This window comes from Poecilia formosa, unplaced genomic scaffold (genome assembly GCF_000485575.1).
Source record: "Poecilia formosa unplaced genomic scaffold, Poecilia_formosa-5.1.2 Scaffold51, whole genome shotgun sequence".
In the NCBI taxonomy this organism is placed as follows: domain Eukaryota; kingdom Metazoa; phylum Chordata; class Actinopteri; order Cyprinodontiformes; family Poeciliidae; genus Poecilia; species Poecilia formosa.
In genome coordinates, this window is record NW_006799990.1 from 256,701 (window position 1) to 284,201 (window position 27,501).

At 40.2% G+C, this 27,501-nt stretch overlaps 1 protein-coding gene across 2 annotated transcripts in view; it reads left to right on the forward strand.

Moving 5' to 3' along the window:
* Positions 1–788: 788 nt before the first annotated feature.
* Positions 789–27,501, forward strand: part of rem2 (RAS (RAD and GEM)-like GTP binding 2) — a 47,664-nt gene continuing 20,951 nt past the window's right edge. Inside the window, exons 1-4 of one of the 2 annotated variants that reach the window (XM_016671800.1) lie at positions 789–946; positions 1,136–1,338; positions 6,208–6,544; positions 11,378–11,451. In XM_016671800.1, the coding sequence (XP_016527286.1) occupies positions 1,327–1,338; positions 6,208–6,544; positions 11,378–11,451 (423 nt within the window). In that variant the 5' untranslated portion in view covers positions 789–946; positions 1,136–1,326. The other variant, XM_016671799.1, reaches the window with a different exon arrangement.

Here is a 27,501-nt window from a genome sequence, read left to right on the forward strand (position 1 = left end):
TATATATATATATATATATATATAAATCTAAATTCTGCAGCCATCAAGAGCTCGAACACTTAAAAATTAGAAAAATCTGCAACAGATTCAACATTCAGAGGATATGTCTCACAGGTTAGGTTGTCAGGGTGTCATGGGTGTAAAAGAAATTCCCACCAAACGCAGAAAATCTCATTTGTATTTTAGGGTTCTTTAGCATCCTGTCAAGAATAGAAATTAACATCTATGTTCCATTCAATTGAAAAAATACTTTACAACTCCTAAAAGGACATTAAATGTTGTTGTAACTCATATTACTCAAGATTCTTCAAAGAGTTGTTGCAGATTGTGATGGCTGTGGGCAGGAAGGCTCTCCTGTAGCAGTCTGTGCTGCAGAAAATCTGAAGAAGCCCCTGATTGAAGACGTTCTTTTGATGTATTACAGTCTCATGGAGAGGATGGTGATTGGTGGAAAAATTTAAATGATGCTTTTGAGCCAACGCTTGCTAGCAGTTAAAGTTATTGCATTTCATTGCAGATTTTACAGAAACAAATAGTTCAATCCCACAAATGATATTCATTGTTTTCAAAGAATGGAAAAAAAAAAAAAAAAAAACGAGTTTCTGTGCTTAAGAAGTTCATGAGAACTAATCAGTTTTTTTATTAGTTTTTTCTCCCTGGGCTTCTCTCTGCTGCCCTCTGGCGGCCGCTCCCCATAGTTGTCTCCCAATTAAATCCTCGGTGAAAGGCAACGCACCAGGTGAGGCGCACCTACTCTGAGGAAGCCTCACATAGCACAAAGCTGATAGATATTAATTTTGACAGGCGGAAGTGAGGGGCACTCCTTTACTCCATTACTGAACATCCCCTGCCTACCCAACCCAACCCGTCGGAGGATCACTCCACTCTCACTGAGGGACGCGCCTTTACACACACGAGGAGAAAGAGAGAGGAGAGATAGATGCAGGTATTAGCAGGAGGTGGGAAGGGCGGCGCTGAGACACGGCCGTCCAGTGGGACAAGGAGAACACTAGTGGGGATGTGCTGCGGCGCTGCTGTCTTTCCCCAAGCACATTTACGGCGCTATATAATCGGAACGTAGACGCAGGTGTACCCTCCTCCTCTTCCTCCTCCTCCTCCTCCTCCTCCTCCACAGACCTACTACCACCTATCCCAGTTTCCCACGCGCCAGGGCAGGAACAACAAGAGCACGGTTAGATGAACGCGCGCGCTGCTTCTCTGTTCCGGTGCGCCGCTGTGAATGTGACGCCGGGTCCACAGCCAGCGCAGATGACCTAAAAGCACGCCGCTCTCCCGGCTCCATAAAGAGAAGGCTTATTGACCACCATGGCTGACCAGGTAAGAGACGACGCACATTTTCCACCCGCACTCTCACCACACCTCTTTACACACACACACGCACACACACACAACGTGCGCTCTGAGCTGGGGCCGAGAATAGACGCACAGGTGGACAACACACAGCTTCTGTCACATTATTTTCCCCAAAACTCATTCTGCTTTATCTCACGCGCTCACTTAAACAACCCGTGCTAAAGTGCCAGGCATTTGTAAACCGCAACAGATGGACTTTGAACTAACTACAGCATTTAAACAGTCACCTTTTCCTTCCCAATTATTAGGTTACCATCAGCCCTCATAATTTATGCTCTGTTTCTGTGAGCATTCAAGAATTGCCGCATAATGAACAGAAGCTACTACTCTGAAACAGACTACGGGAGGAGAGAACACAAACATTGCCCGTGGTATTAATTTTGCATTGTCTGCCGTTGTTTGCCCCAGTTTCTCTCTGCAAGCCTGGCGAGGAGCAGATTAACCCCTGACACACTGCCTCGGCCCGCCCGGTCACGGCTTCCTGCCTCTGCTGCAGACACTCAAGGCATGCCTAATTGATTAGCTCGTTCAGTTAACCTAATTGAGGAACCCCCGCTGATTCCGTGAGAGTGTTTAGAGTGCGCAAACGTGTGTGTGCGTTTGCGTAAGAGATAGTGCAAAGGTGCCATAGCTGCCACACCTCAGCTGGCATCTTTATAGACGTAAAAGCACTACAGTATACTTAAGTATATGCAATATTATGCCATATTGTACAGTGAATAAGTAGACTGCGTGGCCTTAGTTGACATTACAACCATTTATTGTACCCTCCTAATAAAATAATTGTAAGTAAGCTCTAGTATAACAATATTACACACTAAATCCTGCTGTACTGTTGCATACTATTTCAGTTTTTGCTTATTTTCTTTTGGCTGACAAACAAAAACCCATCCCTTCTCAGTTTGTTTTGCTAGGCTGTATTTATACTTCACAAAGTGGGGCATAATTGTGAAGGAAAATCACACGGCTTACAAAGTTTTCTCAGAAAAAAAAAAAAAATCTAAAAAACAGTGCACCGTATTTGTATTATATCCATTTCACTTTGAGCAGATCCAAACACCTTTTAGCTGCAGCGACGCAAGTATAATCGGTATGAAGAGATAGGAATTTTTCCCCGTATTTTTCATTGCAAAATAGCTCCAACTCATTCAGCTAGACAATAAGAAGTCCCTAAAAACATCAATTTTCAATTGTTGCCACTAGCTGGGTTTCATTCAGCCAGTTGCCTGAATAATTCTAACACATGAATATGATTTATTTTAAACTACACAGTTTCAAGTCTTAACATCTTTTCATTCAGGATTTCTCTGTATTAGGCATCAAATAACTTCCTGTCAACTTTGACCAGCTTTCTTGTTTCGCTTAAAAAAAAATAAAAAAAAGAACATCCCCACCTGAGCTGAGGATTCAGTATGTGGGATATTGTTTCATAACCTAACCATCTTTCTGTATCACTTGTTTGCTGTTTTGGTCTTCATAATGCGGTTTCCCCACTAAACCTCTGAACTTTTCACAGGGCAGCTATATTTACACCAACATTTAATCACCCTGTTTACTAATTTGGTAACTTCTGATGACAATTGCAGTGGATTTATTTAGAGGATATTCAGAATAATTAAATTTTTTTTACCCTGTAGATTTCTACTATGTTCAACAATGACCGTATTTCACAACTATAATGCACTCTAACAACTCCAACACATAGTTACATACAATATGTGCATATCTGCTAATCATATATGACATAATATATTAAATTACACAGCGGTTTATCCTTGTAATATACAGTGGAGCAGTCACAGACTCGTCTCCCAGTCTAACAGGATCCAGGTTAGGGTGATTGATGAATCTAATTTAAGTTGTAGGTGTGAGAGAGCAGGGCTGCCTCTCTGTGTTAGCCGAGTGATGGACAGGCGACCTGTCTACGATGTACTCTACTTCTTACTCACTGTCAGCAGCTGTAGGATCCACACTTCTGTGTATAGATACATTATAAATATAAACCTGATTGCTCCCTGCACCACCTGACATAGTTGTGAGGGCAATGTGTTCCTTTATACGGTTTTAAACTAGCTAGCGGAAAATGTTCGACATGATAGAAATAGGCTTGCAACTAATGATTCATTTAGTAATCAATTAATTTATCCATTATCTTGATTATAAAATTAATCGGATAAAAAATTGGCACAGTCTGCAGATTGTACAGTCAGCCACTTAATTTCTTTTGTGCAATATTAGAAATATGTTTACAGACAAAGAAGGTTTTACTTCATCTTAAATGCCAAATGAAGAAAGTTTTCCTGGCATTGCAGGCGGCTGTGACCTGTGACCAGTCCGCAGCAGTGCTTCCTGCCAGCCGAATGCAAACACATGCAGGTGTATTGTTGCTCCTTACTGCTTGTGTTGACAGCATCATCCCAGGGACTGGGAACTAAGTCTTGCTTCAAACTCTTAAGATGGCCTTAACTGATGGAGAAGACAAGCAAAAAGATTTACTGAGGTTCAAAAAGACCTTTCCAGAACAAAGACCCAGTGTTTCATATCTCTTAGTGTTGTGTTCCTTTTATTTGCTGGGGGGAGAATGACGTGGCTGTTCCCCCATTACACAACATGGTCTGTGAAATAAGTACTATTTGACACTGAAAAATATTTTCAGGCTTTGTATGGTATTGCATTATTTATTATAACATACAACTATTGCTTGATTTTACAGTACACTACAACATTATGCAGTGCAGTTAAATTATGCATGTACTATTTCATACTTTAAACTTAATGTGATGTGCTATTTACACACAAGCAATTTTACAACTGTTGTATATGTTTTCAATTATTTCAACCTTTGTTGCATTTTATTAATTTTAAGGCCAGTAAGGAAGTGCTGAAATCCTCTTGTGTACTCATGGGCTGCAAAAGGTGGAGAAAGTTCTCACTTCATTTACACCAGAGCAGTCAGTCATCCTAATGCAGCTCGGCTTCCCTGAGGTTAAACCCAATGTTTCCTGCTTCTGTCTACTGTATCAACCACCCAAACAAAGGTCTTTACCTTCAGGAATTTTAAAATCTGCCTCCGACAGAGAGGCTGTGGTAGTGGAAACATTTTAACCTGAAACAGTTGGACGAGTTCAGGTTTGGTATCGATCGTTGTCTTCTACTTCTGTACGTGTGTGGTTTACTTATTTGTGGAACGTGGCTCAACACAGACTTTAAACCAGGCGAAATCCAGGCCTCATTAGTTGCAGTGTAGCGATACTTCTAGCTCATGAGACAAGATGGTTCACAACATGAAGTTTGCAAAAGCAAGACATGATGTCCTTTTTTAAAAAGAAATACAATCAATCCATACAGTCGTAAAAAGTGGTAGTGGCTTTAAAGCTTGGATCATTTTTTAATATACATTTGCTAAAGCTGTTGCCATGTTGTCTGAAAAAAAATTGGGTTCCTCTGCCTTCTCCCTGTGCTTCCCCTGCTAACTATAGAAATACAGCCTTCAGAAACAACCAGTCACAGCCAGGAGGAGGGTCTTAGTGCTGTCAATCATGCTTGTGTATGTGCTGTTCACAGCCTCATTCTTGCTCTCCGCTACGCTACAGCTTCTGTTAAACAACACTAATTTGTAGTGGAGGCACAAAACTCTGAACCAGATGCCAACTTTTCAATTCTTAGCAGTTAATAGTCAGTTAGTCATTGTATTCTTTCAAATAATTTTAATCTGACTCAGTTTGTGTTTTTTTTATTTCCTGAACACAACAACACAACAGGGCAGCTTACTTCAAAATAAAAGAGTCATCCATTGTCAATGTTGAACATGGTTCACAAGTTCATGGCAAAGTGCGTCTCAAGTCAGACTAGCAAATGTTGACGGATCTGGTGACATGCGATCTCATTCCAGCTTTCTCATTAGTAAACCCGAGCTTGTTCTATAATTTCATGTCAGAATCAAATTCTAATGAAACAGGTGTGTTGTATTTTTCTGAACTGGTTTTTTATTTTTATTTATTTATTTTTTTACATTATCTTTCTTTTTTCTCATTTTCTGTGTCATTGCCCTTTGTTTAATTGCTGCTGGCGTTTGTTGAATTTGCACAGACTCTGAGCCAGAGATGCCCAGTGGTGCTGCTGGAGCTGGATTAATTGTTGTATTAATATTGATGAGGGTCATCTACGGTGGATGTGCTGCAGTTGCATACGCATGTGTGCAGAACCTTAGATTCATCATGTGGACTCTCCAGCACACCACTGTTCAGTTATGCTCCACAGTGTAGAAATTGCATTTTCACTTGATTTCGTGCTGCAGTCGCCATGAACAGTGTATAGTCAGTGCCTCCGGATCACGCTTACACCTTTTGTTACACTGAGCAGCAGCCTCTCTGTCTCTGTCTCTCCTTTGTGATACTTCTCTTTTCTCAGGTCTCCACCTTATTCACTGTCTTTATCAGCCTGCTGTCTCTTACAATCCCTCAGCGCCTCTGCACGTCCAGCTCATCTCACTGCCCAGCGAGCCAGCCTTTACTACCTCTCCTCTCTGTTTTGTCCTTTGACTCTGTTCTCGTCTATCAGCATCTTCTTCCTCACCCTGGAACCTCACCTTCAGTTTTGTCACCTCCCTCTTCTTTGCACACACACAGGCACCATGTGAAGGGATCCCTTCAGCAAATTTTCCGCCGACAACATTTACTAGAACAGACAGTGCTTAGCGGTCTGACAGGTAGATGTGCTTCAGAAGCATTTTAAAGCTTGTTCTCCATCCAAAGAAACCATATGCCGTTGACTTGCTCCTCTCCTTCCCCGTACTTGCTCTTACATCTTCTATCTGTCTCTGTTTAATTGTAGTACAGTATGTTTCTCACCACGGCGCCACCCCTCCGGCGAGGGAGCACGCCCCTGCCCGTCAAGCACCAGCTGCGGCGAGAGGAGGCCGTATCCGACGACTGCGATTGGATACCGGGCCTGGAGGAGCCCACCACGTTGCCTATCAGTGACACAGCGGTGCCTCGAGACGACTCCTTCAGCCAGTTGGCGGCGTCCCAGCCGACGTACCAGAGCCACGGAGGGGCGCTGAGGATAGTGCTGCTGGGACAGAACGGCGTGGGCAAGTCGTCGCTTGCCTTATCCCTGGCTGGACAGTCGGACAGATCGCTCTCTATAGACTCTGAGACACAAGCTTGTGGTAATGCATTGAACATTGAGTGGGAAATCTTTATTAAAAATGCAGCACCTTTTGCATTTGTGGACAAAGAAAATGTCAGATACATAATACATTTATATTTTTGCATTATAATCCAGCCTTTTATTTCAGTATATTTATTATGTGAGAATACTGTTTTAACAAAAACATTGGTACCACAATTATTAGCACCTCCGCTGTCAGTACTTTGTACAACCTCCTTTAGGCCGTAGGACATCACCTAATTTTCTTCCATAAAGGTTCACAAGGGTATAGCATACAGATAGAGCCTTTCCTCTTTGCACCATATCTCTAGCTCATCCAGAGTCCTGGATTATGATGTGCTCTTCTCTTCAGCATAACCTAAAGGGTTTCTATAGGATGATTTCAATGCCATGTTGACTAACTACCCGTCCAAGACAGAGACTAGACTGCTGATTTAGTCTATACACGTATAACTTTGCATAAATTTGGTCCAGATTCTAAATGTCAGTTTTATAATCTCAGGCAGGCTGGGTAAAAGTTGAAATTAGGCTTTATTACGACAAATTTTACTTTTTTTTTAATTAAAAAGAAAAGTCAGTTGCTCCAGAAAAAGGCTTTTCGCTGACATCACTCTGGAATAAGCAGTCACCATTTAGACATCGTCCAATAATAGCAGGGGTAGAGTTGTGTCCTGCTGGTTTGAAGCCCCTGCTCCATTGGTCTCACTCATTGTGTCCTTTGGCAATGCAGAGGTCACCTGCTTGTCCTGCTGCTGGTGGTCAGAGGTGAACGGCAGCCTCACTTCAGTCAGTCTATCTCAGGGCAGCTGTGGCTAAACTGAAACTTACCATCATCAGCGTGTAAATAACTTGGTGCTTTAGAGTCCTCAGACTTGATAAAACAAAATAAAAATATAGTCTTTTTACCGTTTAATGGTTGCAATGAAAAATTGGAGGATCCCAGGATTCCTCTGTTTGTTTGCTTCAAGTCTCTAACAATTAGTTTCCAAGAGATTTCTTCCCATTTCTAGCCACAGTGCATAGTGAGGAAATTATTCTTAACTGCTCTTTAGACAAATGATGTTCATGGACATCTTTTTATGGCTATTAAAGATTGCCCAGTTCTTTTTTTTTCTTTTTTTGCTCATAGGTCTTACCAAAATACAACCTAAACATTAATACTGGCCACTTTGTTCATCAATTCAATTACAAATATCTTTAACCTACATTTAGAAACCACGGGGAGCAGCAGGGTGTGTTTACATCTTTTTTATGGATAGTTTCCTCCGGTGGTAAAAGAAATGTGTACTTGTGGCACACCTGATGTGAAGGACATTGGAGATTAAAGCTTTGTTAGAAGACACACTTTTGAAAACATATTCTAGCAAGATCAATTTATTTCTTCTCTGAGCCACAAAGTCAGTTCAACACAAATCTGGAGCACTAAAGTGAAACATCTTGGTTAATCTGCCACTTCCTGCCTCAGTGGGATTTAGATTAGGAGACTGCTTTCACATTTGGTATGATGCGCATACTAAATAATCAACTAGATCCAACAGAATCTAAAAGTCCAAGCAAATAAACAAGCATAAATAAATAAGATCATATGAGTCAACATTTTAATACCCTATATTTTTGTAGTCCTACATTTTAGTTTTTATGTTCCAGTTTTGAGCAGATTCATATTTTCCTATCCAGCAGAGAGACATGTCAGCGGTCTGGATCTTGTTATCAGCTTATTTTGGACAATTGGCAGTCTTGCTTATGCTATTCTTCTTCAGACTGCCTGTCTAAAGTTGCCTGTTGTGCTTTTATTGAGCCTAAAGTGTCCTGTTTAAAAAGATTTGGAAGCAGAATCTTGTGGTAAGAGCAGCTGTGTCCACTCCAGAGCCAGATGTGCGTTAATGGGAGCAGAGAGCAGGCCTGGTGAAATACGTCTCTGCAGTCACAAACCCTGATTCTACACTACGCTACATCAGACAGTACACACTTATGTAGTCCTATAGTACTTTACAAAGGTTTTTTTTTTTTTTTTGCAATTTCTGATGTTACAACCAACCACCAATGTGAAAAAAATCTGTAGTTTTTTCAAAACTTTCTGCAAGTAAAAAATCAAGGCACTGAACTACATTTCTCAACAATTAAAGCTTCAAGACTCTTGGTGTATCTCTACCTTTGAACATTTAGAAACTGAATTTGTTTTGTCTTGTTTCTAAAAGACATAAAGCTGAACAGCAGCTTGTTAGGCTACATTTTTATTAGGCCATTCATAAATGAATATGCATGCAGCTCTAGCTTTTTGTTTGAGATCATGATGGTGCTGAAAGGACCACAGCTTCAACCCTTTTTGCTGCACTCCAGTTGTACTTGGAACTGGGAACTTCCCATTTGAAATAATCAACTGGAACACCCTGAGAGTCTGGGAGCAACTCCGACTATCACCCAATTATGAATTGTAAGGCAGACTTTGCTTTTCAATATGGCCGCTTTCTGCATCAACAATAGGAAAATGTGGCAGAAACACATTTATTTTACAAGGCACACAAGCAAGAGTGTGTTGAAAATCACTGCTACAGGTAATACCTGCAACTCTAAACCGAACAAACTAAAAGTGGTGCTTGCTTATGGAAAGCAATGTGTAAAATGATGTTTGTAAAAGCGACTGCAAACAATGGTTATGGGCATCGCCATGTTGAAATTCCAACTTCTTAACTCGAACGCCGTTACCTCGGGTCTTACGTCAAACCAGCCACGAGCTCCCACTTCCCAGATAACTGCAACACAGTGTAACTTGTCTTCTTTCAAAATTGTTTTGTATTTAGCTCCAGCCACTTTCCCCTCATGTTCTCAGGGTGATGTGGTTAGTCTTTAGCCAGACAAACAACCACAAATATTCAGTTGTGGTTTCAAGCTGCAGCTTGAAGAAGTTCTTTTTTGTGTGAATCAAACACCTCGCTTCTTTCCTTTTAAGCACATGTCACATTAAAGCAGCCGAAGTCAGACGTTTCTTTGCGCTCCGGTGTGGCATCTGTCAGTCAGCAGATCTGCTGACACACAGCTCAGTGTAACACCAGGGCTAATCAGCCGTGGCCCTCGACTCTTCAGCCAGCTAGTCGATCAGTCATTGTCACCCCGAGGTGACAGCCAACATGCCCCTGGCCCACACTGAAAAGCATTCATTACATCAGCTCCTGTTGTGCCCTTGGATCACTGCGCCATATTCAGAAAGAAGAAGGCACTTTCTAGTAGTAGTTTCTTGTTTTTGGTTTTTTACTACGCCTTCTCATATTCTAAATTAACTTAAAATTTGAAGTCAACAAACCTTATTTAGCTTCAAAATCTTTGAAAACTTTTGTATCAGTGCAAAGTTGAGAAAACGCCTTGTCAAATATGTAAGTGAGGTTGGAGTTTTTAGTAGAGATACGCTGTTGAAGATGTTCTGTCCAAGGCATTTATAGAGTGAAATTAACAAAATCAGTTCCACATATATGCTTAAAGAGCTAGTAGATTTAACGTGGTGTACAGTAACACACACAATTTCAACAGTATTACACAATCAGGTCATTACCAAAGTTTTTATTTATTTATTTTTTTATCTAAAGCTGCACATTCGGCATTGCAATGCCAGTGTTTCCATTGTCAGAATGGCAAAGGATGACTCAGAGATAATATTTCCAAGGCTTTTTTATATTTTAAGTATGCATTCTACGCTCGACTTGCCAATAATATAATTGGCTATTTGGATGGACCTTTGCTGCCCTTGATTCAAATACCTGATGTTTATTTTTAGTCGCTGAGAAGCTACAGGTCACGGGGTGTGAGCGCCATATTCAGCAATAGGACTGAACTTTAAGCATCACTTAAAGTTTGCACAGCCTTGGAATTTGTTCATAAAGATTCAGTCGAGCCAGATATTATTCATAACCCTGGCTGATTTCGAGCTAAAGTAATATAACTTTACCAAGATGTTTCTTCTGACTGGAAAATAACACTGATATAATGCCAATATAGACATTTGTTTGTTGAGTGTATTTAACAAGTATATATATTGTTAAATAATGAAAAAAAGAAACTACTTCTATTCTGATAGCCATTATATTTTGTCTTCTAATCTTTTGGAGGATGGCCATGTCATTTCCAATCAGAAAAACAAAACCTTATTGGTTGCATGAAACTTTAAATCTAAACCTGCTATGTATGGCATAAGATGTTGTTTTTGCTTGATTTTAATGTAATACAAGTTATACTCTGAGCATAGCTGGAAATCTTTAGATTTAAGTTTGTGCCCTTTAGTTTTTAATGCTCAATAATGAAACAAAGTGTCTATCCATCCACTATCCATCGACAGTGAATTAAAGTCGTCTGTAAGGTTGTTGGTTTGATTCCAGCTTCTCCCTTGACTGGGTGAATGTGCTGATAGTAAAGCGCTTTGACTGGTCAGTGTGACTAGAAGAGCTCCATATAAATTCACTTCATTACCCACTTGGATTTCTGCTGCTCCCACTAATAAGACTTGCGTAGTTTCAGCAGTTTTAAAGATATCTGTGCAAGAATGTCATCTGGCCTCACTTATTTAAAAATCCTCCTTGACACTTGGATTCACTTTTGGGTCCAAGTGAAGGAACATTTGATAAAAATGGCATTAACCTGCTGCCACTCTAAGACTGCGCCTGGAAATCTGCAGACACTTCCTTAACGAATACTGCTCTGCTTTCTGCAGCACAATCTAGATATTGTCCCACTTTGGTGGTTGAAAGGATGTTTTTGTCTCAACACATTTATAGCCCAGTAGTTGTGTTGTTTCTGAAGTGGTGGTGAAGCTGAAGGATGTGACACTGATGTCTGTCTGCAGGTGAGGGCTATGAGTGCACGGTGACGGTGGACGACGAGGACAGCAAAGTCATCATTTTTGACAACTGGAAACAGGTGAGTGACAGTCAATTCAGCTGGTTTATTTCTTGCTCGTCAGGTTGGTTTTGAACTTTTTCTCTGACAGTTTGAGGCGTGAATAGTCAAACTACTGCGGACATTGTCTGTGTGTTTAGACTAACTAAATGGGAAGCAGATTTTATCTTTGTCTTCTGGTCAATTTGCTTATGTCATAATTCATTTAATTTTTACAATAAATTCAAACTTTTCGATGACATTGTATTAGTAAAGAATGACAGAAATTACATGCATTTACTGCAGCATTTTTTTTCACATCTCTACAAGGTTTCTTGAATAGCTAATTCAGTTCTGGGAGGCTTTTGCATAGATATCGATGTAGGCTTCAGAATTTAACAGCTAGAGATTACCTTATTTTTAACTGCATTCACTTCATATGTAATAATTGCGGCAATGATTCTAAGCTCTTTAGCTGAAATTTAGTTGACATGAACAGCTTACAGCTGTGATTATGTTGATTATGTTGCAGGGCAGGAACGCTTTGTCTCACAATTTCCATGTTTGGACAATTTTTCCCTCTGGTTTTGGATGCTGCGCAACTGCAACTTTTTGCTTGTACTGATTTACTTCCAGACAGTTGCAACGATGCATAAACATGGCAATATGTTTTCACAACGGTGAGCAGCTGATTAGCATCTCAAACCTCAAATAAAACTTAAACTGTGACGCCCAGTCTGATTCCACTGTCTTCCTAACAATACGACCATTCACCCTAAATGTTATGTTTGACGAATCACCTACCTCATTCAGTGGTTAGATTAAATGTTTCTGATTTGACTTATGATGTTCCTTTTTGAAACGTGACATCCGTTAGCGTAGAACCGAAAAAGTCTGACTCTCAGGATAACCCCAGGTTGATATTTCTGTTCCAAGGTAAAGTTAGAAGAGAAAGTTTCGAGGCTAACTCCAATTGGCTGACTGACAGAAAACATCAATGCGAACACCGAGGCATGGAGAACGGCACAGATGAGTCAAGCCTCATCCTAAAGCATCCACGGTTCCTCCAATGTCGGCTATCCTTTGCCTCCGCTCATGAAACGGAGAAGGCCATTTGCTCCATTTCTCTGATGGCCATTCGTGTGTCTCCGAGTGGAAGAGTTACAGGAGCGGCTGCACTCGCACTTTTCAAACTCTTTAAAGTTTTCTCATTTGGAAAACTGGAAAGCTCTATCTTTTTAAAATCCAGTTCTAAATCTAAAAGCATGTTCTTGTTTTTTGTTATTGCTCTGCTTCATCATTATACTGCAAATCTGGAGTGGTGGAAAATTGAGCCGCAACAGGCGGGGGGGGAGGAAGCAGCAAGCGCTTGTCAAAACTGCACCTTATGACATTATACTGGATCAAACGGCATGCTGTTATTTATGGATATTAATGAGATAATCGGGCTGTAGAGCACTCTAATTACTCTGCAGGGCAGATCATCCTATTCCTGATGTCCACTGGCCCAGCAGGGGCCCTTCTCCTTCTTCAGGTTGAATTATTCACATGGAGCTGCATTTAACTCTGAAGAACCCCGGAGAAAAACCTGCTCATTTCTCACCAGTAATCTAGCTGTCCTTCCGTCCTGCAGCTGTCGTCACTCTTAAGTGCCCCAGATGGCTTCATGTTTGTTCTCGCAGCGTTTTTGTGGAGAAAAGAAAAAAAAAACCTCACTTTTAGTTAATTGCATCTGTTACTCTTTGCATGTTTAAAAAAAAAAGTGAGGCAGGGCATTAAGGGATGAAGCAGCAGCAGCGGTGGACGTAAGTTTGGAATGACTCCAGGGAGGACTGGACGGCTTCCCGTTCCTGATGTTTCTGTTGTTTGTGTGTTTTTGGAGATTGTGTTGAAAGATTAAAGTCATGTACACATAAAACCCAACAATTAAAAATAAATAAATAAATAAAATCCAGAAAACCAGGTATGAAGTCAGTGCCAGAACCCAGCTCGCGGTGGCACTGGATACTCTGCCAGCACTCGCAGTCCCCGAGAGGCAGGGCTTCCGGCCTCGCAGCAAGCTGCGAGTGCTCTCCGCAGGGCAGTCCGACCTACACCCCGGTTACCATGGCAACATGCACAGACACGAGCACACGAGACGTGCACGCACAAGGGCAGGATTAATCACTCATTCACGCATGGCATCATGCTAGAATGGTCAGCATGCAGCACTGCTGGCAGTGGGGGGGGTCGCTCTCTCACGGCAACAAAATCAGCACCTCACCCCGCGACACAAACTGGGGGAAAACGTTGAAAAAGCTGTTGTGCTCAGCAGTTGCTCTTTGAAGTGCTTCTTATGCATTTCAACGCAGCTGATTGACGGCGAGGTCGAGCAGCAGGAGGAGGAATTTTCACTGGACACAACAAATCCCAGGTGGAGAAAACTGGGAAGAACAGATTTCCACACAGAGCTGTGAAAAAAGTATTTGACCCCACACAGATTTGTTTTTTTTTTCTTTTTTCTTTTCTTTCTTTTGGTCACATTTACATGTTTTAGATAACCAAGCAATTTTTAAACAGAAGAAAAAGAGAACTTGAGTCTGTACACGGTGGATTTTTTAAAATTGTTAATTCAGTTTTTAAAGGAAAGAAGTGACCCAAACCAACGTGTAAGGTTTCATTTATATCTCTGCCCCATTCTTCTTTTCAGAATTGCTTTGATTCAGTCTCATTGGAGGCCTGTACAAAGACATTCCACTGCAAGTCCAGACTTTGACTAGGCCACTTCAAAACCACCATTTTTCTTTGAGACATTTGGATGGGGGACTTGGAGGTGTGCTTTGGATCATTGCACTGCTGGATGAGGATTCCTGCTCCATAAAACATGCCAAGATCCTAAAGCAGCCACACTGCCACCACCGAGTCTTCCTGTCAATATGATGCTCTGTTCCTGAAATACCATTTAGTTTCAGCTTTACATTAAATAACACAGGAGTTATAACAAGATTGTTCTGGGTCCGGTTTAGGGTAGACCTGATCTGATATCGAAAATCGGTCGATATCAGCCAGAAAATGAATATTGGAATATATCAGCCGTCAACTAAATCAGACCTATTGATTAACAACAAAAGGGTCAGTTCTCATTTTCTGCTTGAGTAGCATCACACGATGAAGCCTTTTATAACATTCCACACAACAAAATAAGTTATAAAATCATATGTGATTCAATATCGTACCAGCCAGTACTCAAAGCTACGGTATCTGTATCGCATCAGAAGTGAAAAAGTTGTACTGGGACGACCTGTATAACTTGGATCTAAGTTTTAGTGGCTAGCCGTTCCCTTCCCATCCCTCCCCATCTCACTGAGAAAAGCCTAAAATATTTGTGATAAAAGTTTCTGAATTCCTTCAGATAAGATTCAGGTGTGTGAGATTTCCTAGCCAACATTGTTTTCCAATCGCAATAATTTTGCTATTTAAATCTACAAACAGGCATGTGAAACTGAACTCAGCTTTCCAAGAAATTATAATTTACAATTCCAGCTAATTTACAATTTAATTGTGACTCAGTTGTTTTACATGTTACTAACTTGGATAGCCTTTTTATTTATTTTTTTTACTCTTAATAAATGAATTTGTCATCTAAAAACTGCTTTTGTATTTACTAAAGCAGTTTTTCTGATATTGAAATTTGTTGGAGCATCTGTGTATGTGCTCACCTCCAGCACACATGCACAGAAGGCAGAGAGTCTGTTCAAGCAGACGCCGGGGCGTTGTGAGTGTTGTGGGTGTCATGAAACGTAGGATGGTTTAAATAAGTCATCCATGCACCAGAAATAGAAACGCTGACATACTTGGCCTTGACCTAGCTGGTCTGTGATGTCCTCTGCTTTAGATCGACAAGAATGTCTTACACAGCTCGTTGTTTACGTAGAGGCCCTGGAGGGCATCGTCATCATTCTCTTTAATGGGTTTGTGTTGTCCAAGTACTCCAGTGTGGTTGAATTTGTATCAAACTTGAATCACTTTTACCCTTTTCATTACTATTTGATAAAATGAAATTAAAATATTTATCATAGACAGCAGATTGGTGCTGCCGGAGGCCTGGGAGAATGTACAATGCACATGCATGCAGTTATGAAAGTGAGCTGCTGACCTTTCTAAAAACTTGGATGCCCTATTATGTTTTGGGAGGTTGGAGAAGAAAAAATTAAGGATGTAATTTAGAGGGCAGTAATTGCTGTGCAGCTACATTTTTGTTCATTTAGAGGAGGGAAGCAAGAATCACTCTGCCAGTTCTTGGAACTGAGACAGGCTGGTGTTGAATCAAGCCCAAGGAAGGAAGTTTCTCGACATTTAATCTTCTTCCTGCTCTTCCATGTTTTTCATCCTACTAGAGCTGTATGTATTGCTTGCTGGGCAGTTTAGTTTGTTCTCTTTTTGCTGTGTACCAAACTCAAAGTGGTAGAAAATCCAGTTCAAAGTTGCATCATTCAGCAGAATTATTGATTCAATATTTAGTTGTAATAAATAATGTTGAAGTTTTTATTCACCTTTTTTCTCCATTAGGAGCATTTTGCTTGATTCATTTGGAAGTTTAGAGTCTCCTTTCTAATTCTGTGAATATTCTGTTTTGTCTGTTTTGTGATTTTTTTAAAGCAGCTAATAGCAGTGTCTTTGCATGTTGAATTATCATTTTAAGACCATTTTTGAAATGTTTATGTATTTAAATTAGGCCTACTCTACTGGAGTACAGTTTTATAGGCAAAGTAAATTTTATAAGGAAATTGGTTTATCACTTGTTGGTGGTAAGAGACGTGACATGGACTTTAAAAGACTTAATGGCTGAAGTTGCCCTCTCTATGGTTAGAGACTAAAACAGGTGGAATTGGAAAAATTGTGATTGAAATCGAGTCACCGCTTGAAATGATCATCTATCCTCCATCAATAGCCACTGTTTCAAAAAACAAGGTTCTGAACCAGAACCGGTTGAAGCGTGTCCACAAAGTGGTTCAATGCTCATCCATGGCTTTATTTGTAATTCTTACACAATCGTGGAAAAGATATGCGCATGCTCTCTGTCCCATCTGCTTAGCTTCTCCTTGGTTCTTCGTTTATAAGCTCTGAAGTACGAGAGCTTAACGGAACCGCTGGGTAAAACCGCATGTCATTGTTGATCAATGAGGAATATATCTGTTGTGCCCTTAGGCTAAGCAGTGAGCAACTGTGTCTCATAAATCCAATAGGAATGAATTCGGATAAAAACAAAAACCCATAGGTGTCCTCTCTTTTCTTCAGAGTTTTGTGTAAATTGTGCTGCTTCACCTTGCTTGCTTTCATAGTTCAGTGGGTATTTGGCAAAGTATTACAACTTAGATATCCTGTTAAATCTAAGTTAACAGGATGAAGCTCTTTCAATAACACTTTCATTACCGCTTCAAGAAATATCTGAATAGCTAAGGTTTCATTAAACTGTGTAAAATTTTATCTCAACATACTTCCAAACCTTTGCATGCTACTTTACTTTTCTTTTCTTAATTTACATAGCTTGTAATATAAAGCTTTAGTTTATTTCCAAAAAATAAACTAGGATTATAGCATGTTGGTATCCTTATAGCATTTTAGTTAACATTTAAAAACAATAGATTTATTTGTTTGGGTTTTCTTGAACCAATAAGAACATATGGTTAAAACAATCACAGTGATGAACTAGAGATGACGCATCTATATTTAAACTGTCAAAATTAAGTTACAGCAGTATAATTTAACCTTGTTTGCTGATTAACAGTCATGTGGAAAAATGTGTATCCGCTACAACATTCTGTAGTTTTAACTGAACAAAAGACCTTTTGTCAGTTTTGGAAAATGTAATAAAAAATGCTTTCTTTAGTTCTCCTTGAAATGACGGAGATCATACACAAATTCATTACACCTGGTACAAATGATTGAATTGTCATTGTTCAATATTTAGAAGGACTGCCCTGTTTAATTTTGTAATCAACCATTCCACTATGCAAAAAAAATGGACATTTAATAACAACTGCCATTGTTCCTCGGTCCTACAATCAAAGTTCACCCCAAGAGAAACCACAATTTAATAATAGAAAGTGTGTGTCAATTTAATTTGCTTAGTAAATAAAATATGTATTATTTGTGTTGTTAACCAGCAATTAATCAGATATGTAATTAGATGATTACAATTTAAGGAAATGTCCTAATTTTTCCACGACTGTGAAATGAATATTCAAAAAGGGGAATTTCAGGACAAGTTTTTAAAGTTACTGACGAACAATTGTGCAGATAGAAGGAAAATACTCAAGAGACAGGACACCATATGGCTGACAGCTCTAAAGCTCATTATGGATGTTTTGGCAGATGGATTGGAGAGCTGGAAAACAGAGGAGGATGGGAGAGTTTGGCACGTAGCGTAAGGTTAGAACAACTCAGAGAGGTACGAAGGAGTTGGATTATGGAGCTTGGAGCGTGAGGAGGAGATATTTAACAGGAACGAGGAGGAGTTGTTTAAGGAGCTCAGTGAAACAGGTTCTGGTGATAACATAAGCGGCTGAGTTCTGAACCAGTGGAGGTTTGTGGGATAAACCACAGGAAGAGAGCAACAGCTGTGATGATCAATACAACCAGGACAAGAATCTGGTGTGAGAAATTGACAAAGGATGGCGTGAAAATGAAAGTATGAGGAGGAAGAACAAGTACTGATATATTTTTCAAAAATACTGGGTTTTGTCACAGATTACACCTACACTCTCAACGTGAAGTGATGGATGAATAGTTACTGCCTGTCCTGAATGAGGAATGCAGCTTTTTAGAACGAGTCGACCAAGAGCAGAAATTTTCTTTTTCATCTGTTTGACAACATTTTCATCAACTTGGATCTTCATTTAATCTAAACAACCAGACGAAACAGGCAGGAACAAAAGAGTTAGCCATGGTAAACAGGCACAGCTGTGTGTCATCTGCATAGCAGTTAAACTGAAGATTAATAATTAAAAGACTGGGCCCATGGACTGAGCTCTGTGGAACACCGCTGGTTAACAGTGAGGGTTTCTGACTGCGCTGTTCAAACTGAACGCAGTTGTAAACAAATGATGTGAACCAACAATCAGAGTGATCACAGTACTCGTGTGATCAACAAAACATTTGTTACCTTAATTTAAGTGTTTTTGTGGTGTGGAGGGGATGAAGACTAATGAAATAGCTTCTCATATTTATTACTATAGATGACTATGAATCTGATTCGCTGCTGTCTTTTTCCAATATTAATCTAGATAACACAAAATTGGGAGTGAGTCAAAAGTGATTTCAGTCATGTGGATGAACATTAGCATCTGTTGCAGAAAATTGCAGAAAAAACACCACTGCATATGTTTAATAATAAAGACCATAATTATTGAATCAGCTTTCAGTTTGCATATGCTTGGTTTCCAGCAGCTTGATGTTTTATTCATTCCCTCTGACATAAGGAGGGAAACAGAGCAGCGGTACTTGTGTGCTCATCATGTTTACATTTATTGATTTTATGGAGAGATATTGTAACAACAAAGTAGACTGAAATTAAATGGCTAAATGCACTTAATTATTATAGCACTCACTGAAATTTGCACCATGGCCCACCTCTACACATACACACTGCTATAGCTTTCCTTAGTCTATATTCTGTTCTGTTGAAGTACTTTTGTTGGTAATAAACAACAGAATAAGGTATAATAGCTTCCATCTTCTTTTGTTTGTATGTGAAGGATACCCGTTTTTCCTGAATCCTCAACCTGCGTAAAAAAAAGAAAAGAAATTGGTAAGATATATGCACTAACCCTAAGATTATGTGCCAAAAATGTTGCGGTATATTTAATTTAATGTTCCCATAATGCTTTTACTACTTTACACATTGTTGCCAAGACGCAAATCCTCTTTCATCCTCCACCTAAATATGAAGGTCAGAGGTCGGGCGTGAACAGCATGACTGGTGCGCAGGGATTCAGGGATTTGCTAATGGACAGTCTGGAGGCTCCGCATGCCAACATACTGTATGAAGGCTCAAATCTGGGTCATACAGAAACACTCACTATTACGCCGTGCCTTAGTGTATGTGCCATGCGACTGTGTGAGGAGGTGGTTTGACACGGCGTACAACAGCGTGTATTGTCGTACAGTACGTTGCTTTGAGGTGGGTTGAATTCAGCAATCGTTGGCCTCTGGTGGTTGGCGTATGTGTGTTAATGCATGAGCAGATGTGTGTTTTGCCTTTGCAACGTATGCAGCTATGACCTTAGTAATGCATTTCCTGTGGGGCGGTTCTCCTCTTTGCAGCAAAACATGGAAAAAAGAGGAAAAGTACCAGCTCAGCGCTCCGTCTTCACCGAGCTTTGTCATGCTGTTGTCAGGTTTTTGCCTTTGCCACATAGCGACATTCTCTTCCTCCTCTTTTATATTTCTACTCTCTCTCTCTCTGCTTGCTTCCTTTTCCTGTCCTTTTTCAATCCCTCCATTCATCACCCCTGTGTCTTTATTGATCTCCCCGGTCTTTCATTCTGCTCAGACAGCCAGTCGGACTTGCAGATAGATCGCAAACCAAAGCGCCAGACGTGTGCAAAGTGTACATGTTTGCTTTTGATAAAGTCAAATGGTAGCAGGAGCGCCTATGTATTTATTGGTGCATGCGAGCTCGTGTTTGTGAAGGCAGGTGGAGATACGCCTGACCTTTTGTGTTCCATGTAAAGGCCCTGAGCTGCTTTACTCTCATATCTTGTTTTGCAAAGCAAACAGCTTAAAAGCCAATAGATTGCAATCAGTTTGGCTCTGTTTCCTAGGAAGAGAGGAGTATGTTGTATAATGACGAATGCATGCTACACATGCGCGCTCAAGCACTTTTCCAAAAAGGGTCAGATTCTGCTCTGGTGTTTGCTTTTTGTGTTGTTTTTTTTTCTCCCCACAATCAGACAGAATAATAGTTTGAGCGCTATTACAGCCACAGCTTATTATGCAAATTATGTCTCATAGGTGATTCATTGTCCTTAATGTTAATGGTCGCAAATGCTGTGTTGGACTCCAACAGCTAAGTGTTTTTTCTGGATACCCACTAATGTATGTGAGCAATGCAGTTATATGAAAGCATTATGGAGCCCAGGAATGACTGGCTTCTATGTCCAATAATCTGCAAATGAGGAGAAGAAGTCAATCACTCTGCAAAAATGCAGCAAAGAAAACTCTTTATACTGGCTACAGCTTTGTTTGAAGAGAGACAGAAGCAATAAAGAAGAGAACCCTTGGTTGTTTTTTTATGTGAAGTGTAGAGTGTTGGACTGAAATATCATGGAGATTTAAATGGCTCATTGAGGTTTGTGTTGATTCTTTGAGTGCGTCTAATAAAATCGCCTGGGTTGTTTACTCAAAGTTATAGAGTCTGTAATGCCAATCCCAAACCCAATGCACACAATCAAGTGCATTAAAGACTATGGTTGTAACGTGACTACATTTGAAAAAGTTTCAGAGCATGCATCAGCCTTTCATTTCTTTATCACAGCATTTGCGTTTTGCAGTAAACTGCATTCTACCTCCGTCTTATTTTTTCCTTGCATGTCAAATTTGTGCAGTTTTGTCCGATTTTGACACCCAAAGCTGCAGGATGGGCCAGAGGTTTTCAGACTTTTCTTTTTGCATCAGACATGATGTATTTGAGCTGAATTTGCTTGGGGTAGCCCACACTCGGCAAATCCCCAGTCATTTGATATCAGAAGAAAAAGTGGAAGATTTTGCTCATGACATTTTAAAAAGTCCTCCTTTTGAAAATATTGTTTCCCTGATTCCAGAAACAGTTTTGATGTGTGTATTTTTTTCTAAGCTTTTATGAAAGGACTTGAAAGCACCCATATAATTTTGCTGCAGATTTATGTTTTGATTGTCTGAAAATCAACAGTAGAGACAAGATAGATAAGTGATGAGCAGAAACATGAAGCATATGGTGGAGCTATTTTGGGATGCAGCCCCAAGCAGCAATCATCTGCCAAATTTAAAGCCACCCTCATTTTAATACAGAGTCATGATGGTGAGTTCCTACAGATGCACATTGGCATTCTGAGTCCACATGTTAAAGTATTGTCAAAAGTTTGCAATATTTTATTTTAATTATGCCTAATTAAGATATTCAGAATCCTAAAGTTTTCTTCATTACAATGCAACAGTCTCGGCATCGCAGGGGAGTGCTTGGACGGCAATGAATGGGTCGGCTATTTCATTTCCAAGTTTCATACTGTATGCTCTTGCCAGTAATATATTTGGCGAAACAGACGGACCCTTGCTGCCCTGGATGCCCACGCCTGATTTAGATAAAACTTGTGGGAATTCAGTTGTACTGTCACAGCGACGCATTCCTAATATGGTGCAACCGTTGTTGGGATGGGAAGTTTAGCAGCGCGTTCACGGTAAAACATCTGCTGGAAATAACTTTTATGATCTGTCCAAAACCTCAGCAGTTTAAAGGCTTTACTGTGTCTAGCTTCAAGTTAGTAATAAAAAATATGCAACTCAAGTGGAAAGAAATTTCCCACAATATTGCAAAGTAATTTTAGGTCTTTACCCTTTACTTATTTTTTCTAACTTGTTAAAAAAATACAAAAATGTACCAGAAATGAGAGAATACACTTTTTGTTTCAGAATCCTGAATCTGAGAGGTACCACTTATTTTATTGGTCAAAAATTGGTCAGTGTAATATGCAATACTTTTTTTTTAAAGCATTCATTAGTAAATCTATATATGCTTCAACAGCTCAACTGTCTATAAGTTTTTAGGGGTAATTTTAAGACATGTATAAGTCCTGCAGAAGGACATGTACTATTTTCAATGTTGTGGGTCAAATAAGGGTTTGATGATAAATTAAAAACTAAAGTTAACTTAAAGTGGGCCGACATTGCAGCTGATTCGATGGATTGATATAGTTGGTGGTGAGGTGAGGTTTAAGGCCCTGACATACTTCATCTGTTCTCATTGACGTAGACATGCGACAAAGATTGCATATTTATTTTGACAGCTCTGTGCGATTCTGATTGATCAGAAGCTTGTTCCTGTGTTTTTTGTGGAAAAGCGTTCAGATAACATTGTTGATACTTCTCTTCACTAGTGTCTGGTTTTTGTATCTCCAGGAGACATGAATACTTGTGAATTCCTGACACTGTAAGGAATTATCTACATTTGTACGATTCTTCACTACACATCTCCTATCATAGTAATCCTGGAAAGAGGTTTATAAGTCCTGGATGGAAATTGTAATGTCGTTCACAGGAAAGTGTGGCTTTAGCTCCTTGACCTTTTCATCAAAAGCAAAACAGAGGATTTAAGGTCTGTGCTTTTGTATGAACAGTGTTTGCAGAAGCAAACAGTCCGCAATCACATGACTGCACATCGTCTGTTTGGCTTCGGACGAAGCATGTGGGAGGATCAGGGGTTAGCCTAACCCAACCTGGACAAATTGCTACTGCCAATTGGTTGCTGACAAACCCAATGGATTGAATGAGAAGTGGCATTATGCCAATGGTTATCGTTCTAGTAAAAATACGGCACCGAGAGAAAAAATTGAGGACACCCAATAAAATATTAAGTTGCTTGGCCAGTGCATCCCACGCTTTGAGAACCACCGTCATCTATGTGGTCGAGTCAGTCGAGTGTAAATTTTGGCAGATTCCAGTCATCATTTCAACAATCAGTACATCCCTGAGACTGAAAACGTTAAATCAAAGGCTAAATTATACTAAGTTTCTCTACTCTAGTGATTGAAAAACCCGACTTAGCAAGGGAATTTACATAAGAACAATTTCTAACTTTTGTTTGTAAGTATCGACAAACCAAGAACAAAGGAGCCAACCTCAAATCAAGCAAAACAACCAGAGATTGCAAGAGCAGCAAAGTATTTCATATTTGTAATTTCAGCCAATCACTTCTGTATTTAGCAACTGTGGGACGGTAAAGCCTGTGTGCGTGGTGAACCGAGTCTAAAATAACACAGCCCTAATCAGCATGAAGTCTTTCCTTATTAAAATATTTCACTGTTATTCTCCTGATTGCTCAGTGATGACTGACTGTATTTACAGATGATTTAAATTATTCTGCGTGTGTGGGCCCCGGTGGCTTTGTGTTTGTGTGCGTCTGCGCGTCAGAGGGGTAAGTATTGACAGATGGCCCGCTCTCCGTGAGCTGAGCAGAGCTGCTTAATCGAGAGAAAAAAGAAGTGCAGAGGGAGCATTAGTTGGCTCTGTCCAGAGTTGCTTTGCCTGCGATGGATGAAGAGATGTATTAACTCGGTCGCAGCGTTTCTCCTGAAGCACTCCGTCGTGATCCTAATTGACGTCTGCGTCTTTACTCATTTGTTTACAATGATTTGTGTTTTCCCTCAGTCCCTCACTGTGTATTCTTACCTTCCATCCCTCTTCCTCCTCCACCTCCTCATCATCTCCCCCCCCATCTCGGAGGGTGACAGGTGGCCGGTAGCTCCCTCTCCTCCTGCCTTCTCGTATCCCCGCCTATTTCCTGCGCTCCATCAAACAGACAGAGTGCGGAGGTCTCTACGTTGGAGCCTTGTGAATTTTTCAGCTGTCTGAAACTCTCTGGAGGACAGAAATTTACAGTACCTTCAGGGCAGCGGAGCAGGGACAAGGGCATCCACACGTTTACACGCGGAGACACACGCGGTCAGCGAATTTGCGGAGATCTTTCTGTCTTACAGGCGTTCAAAACACACTTGTGATGTAGAGTTCAGACAGACGGGGTTATCTGTGCTATCGTATTGATCCACTCAGAAGTGTTTATGGCTCCAGAGCCATTCTTCCTCTTGAAATACAATTTGGGTTGATGAGCCAGTAGGTGAGGATTTCTGACAGGTTTATAGAAAATATAATAGGAAGCTGTAAATATGAGCTCACTGCAATCCTTATTCTTTAATAATGTCAATTTGCACATCTGTAAACCTCAGATTGTTTCCTCATTTTCTGGCATTGCCTTTACGGGAGGACATAAGTACATTGGGTATTAGATGTGATGCATCCAGGCGGCTTATTTTGTACTGCTTTCCTACAGATAAAACATCTAGATCTTGAACTGTTGCTCATTTTATTTTCATAATGTTTCACAGTAAGCTTTTGGAAACTTTCATTGTTTCTGTTTTGAACCAACTGTGCATATGTGACACTAGATTAGTTACAGGTAGGATGACCTTGATTAATAAAACATCCCGGTTCCACAGTATAAGTTATACATAAGACTGTATAACATGTATTATGTTACATGTCACCTATACCAACCACTTGATATCAATTTTTGTGGAAACTGCAGCATAACAAAATGCATGAGTGTTCAAAATATTGTTTTCTTGCCTTCCTGTCAGGACCGATCAATTATTTATACGCAGGGGTGAAAGTAGTTTTAAATTCTTGGGGGTTCTATGACAAAACAGTAAAAATAAATAAATAAATAAAAATAATTGCTTCTTTGTGTCCTTTGGAGTATCTGTGCTGATGAAATTTTTGCGAAGCGATAAAAGCTGTGTAGCTCTTGAATTGCTACAAATGGAGCTGTATTTCCCTCACCCCAATGGCTACAATGTTGACACCTTGAGATGCTATGAGACCTAAATTCTGAACATAGTTTTCCACATCGGGTTGATGGGTAAAAGGTCCAGAAGGGAACCACAGACATCTCTCCCAGGCCAGACTTGACACATAGACCATCTTCATCAGTTAATTTTAAATCCTGCATCATATTCAAAAACAATCTAATTATTATTATTAATAATGTCACCAAAAGCTGCTAATGCTGCTCATCTGATGGAGACATAAGAGAGAAGCTACTATTCTTTTAAAAACAGATATAAACATTTGTTTACCAGTTGGTTTAATAGTTAAAATACAAGAAAAGTGAAAAACCAACAGACTTATAACCAGTTTACAGAAAAGCATAGAAATGGACTCATTTATCTCCTTCCCGGCTATCAGCAATGTGGGCTGCTGACGCTGTGCTGCTGTTGGTGTCAAGCTCTCAGTTACACAGAAAAAGCTGGAAGACATCACGTTCTGTCTATTGTTTACATTTCCACACCGTACAGAACAAATGTGTTCGAGTGGGTCGTTTACAACCCATCAAATATGGAGCGGCAGCATCATTTCTTTGGGATCATCCTTTATTCTATTTCTATGCTAACGTGTAAAATTATTAAACCAAAATTATTTCTTTGAAGCTCTTCTCCAAGCAGGCAAAATTTATTGTCGCAATTTACAACAGCAGCAGCAAATGTTTGTAAGTTACATTTAATTTTACTTTTAAGATATTTTTAAGTCAAGTATGATTCAAAATTTTAAACCTGATGGAATGATGAAAAATCCCACTTAAATGAATGGTTTTAATATACCATCTTCAATCTAAACTTAATATTTAACCATTAAAATTCCTGTTTTAGTCCCTAGCCTCCTGAAATATACCCTTCTGAAGTTCGTCATGGCGCCTCGAATGATTAAGTAACGCAGTTGCAAAGGGTTAATAGTTTGAGTCATGCAGAACTGATTAGACCGTTTCCATAGCAACGATCAGAAGCAAGACATTCCCCCAGACTACAGAGACTCATTGTAGCTATGACCTCATCTATGACATAGATCAAAGAACATTTGAGGTTATGAATGCTTGGGTCTCAAAACAGGAGGTCATATCCAAGCATCTCTTTGAGTGTTAGCAACGTTTTTAAGCAAGATTTTGACAATGCAACAGATCGGAGTCGCCTCCATGTTTTTCCCCCTGACGTTTGGTGCAGGTTATTTGATAACAAAAGGAGTACGGAAGGTTTTCAACACGGTACTTCCTGGGATCACCTTCGATATCAGTAGTTACCAAGATGAGAATGAGTACGACGAAATTGACGCGTACCTCTTCAGACCTTCCCCAGCTGTGAAGGAAACTTCACAGCAAAACTCAGAGCAGACTGCCCCGGCTGGGGCAGTTTGCTCGTCAGGCCACAGCAAACAGAAAGATCAGTCAGGTCGGTCTGATGGAGAGACTGCTGATGATGAAGAGGACGATTTCTGTAGGCAGCCTAAAATACACAGATTGAGAAGGGTTGGAGCAATAAGGAGGAAAAAGAGGCGTTCAAAAGCTGAACCACTAATCTAATGATAGAGGCATTAAGACTGGACCCATCAAGATTTCTCTAATCTTAAAGAACAAACTTCCCCGGCTGGGGAAGTTTGGATTGAAAAGGAGACTGTTGAGTCTAAGAGCTCAACCACTGCTCTAATGATAGTGGCATTAAGACTGGACCCGTCAAGAGAAATCGTCCTAGGGACTGATTTCTCTAATCCCAAAGAAGAAACTTCCCCGGCTGGGGAAGTTTACGGTGAAATGAAGACCGTTGAGTCTAAGAGCTCAACCACTGCTCTAATGATAGTGACATTAAGACTGGACCCATCAAGAGAAATTGTCCTAGGGACCAATTTCTCTAATCCCAAAGAAGAAACTTCCCCGGCTGGGGAAGTCTACGGTGAAATGAAGACTGTTGAGTCTAAGAGCTCAACCACTGCTGTAATGATAGTGACATTAAGACGGAGACTGGACCCATCAAGAGAAATCGTCCTAGGGAACAATTTCTCTAATCTTAAAGAACAAACTTCCCCGGCTGGGGAAGTTTACGGTGAAATGAAGACCGTTGAGTCTAAGAGCTCAACCACTGCTCTAATGATAGTGACATTAAAACTGGACCCATCAAGAGAAATCGTCTTAGGGAACGATTTCTCTAAACTTAAAGAACAAACTTCCCCGGCTGGGGAAGTTTGGATTGAAAAGGAGACTGTTGAGTCTAAGAGCTCAACCACTGCTCTGACAAAAGCAGCATTAGAAGACTGGACCCATCAAGAGAAATCATCCTAGGGAACGATTTCTCTAATCTTAAAGAACAAACTTCCCCGGCTGGGGAAGTTTACGGTGAAATGAAGACCGTTGAGTCTAAGAGCTCAACCACTGCTCTAATGATAGTGACATTAAGACTGGACCCATCAAGAGAAATCGTCTTAGGGAACGATTTCTCTAATCTTAAAGAACAAACTTCCCCGGCTGGGGAAGTTTACGGT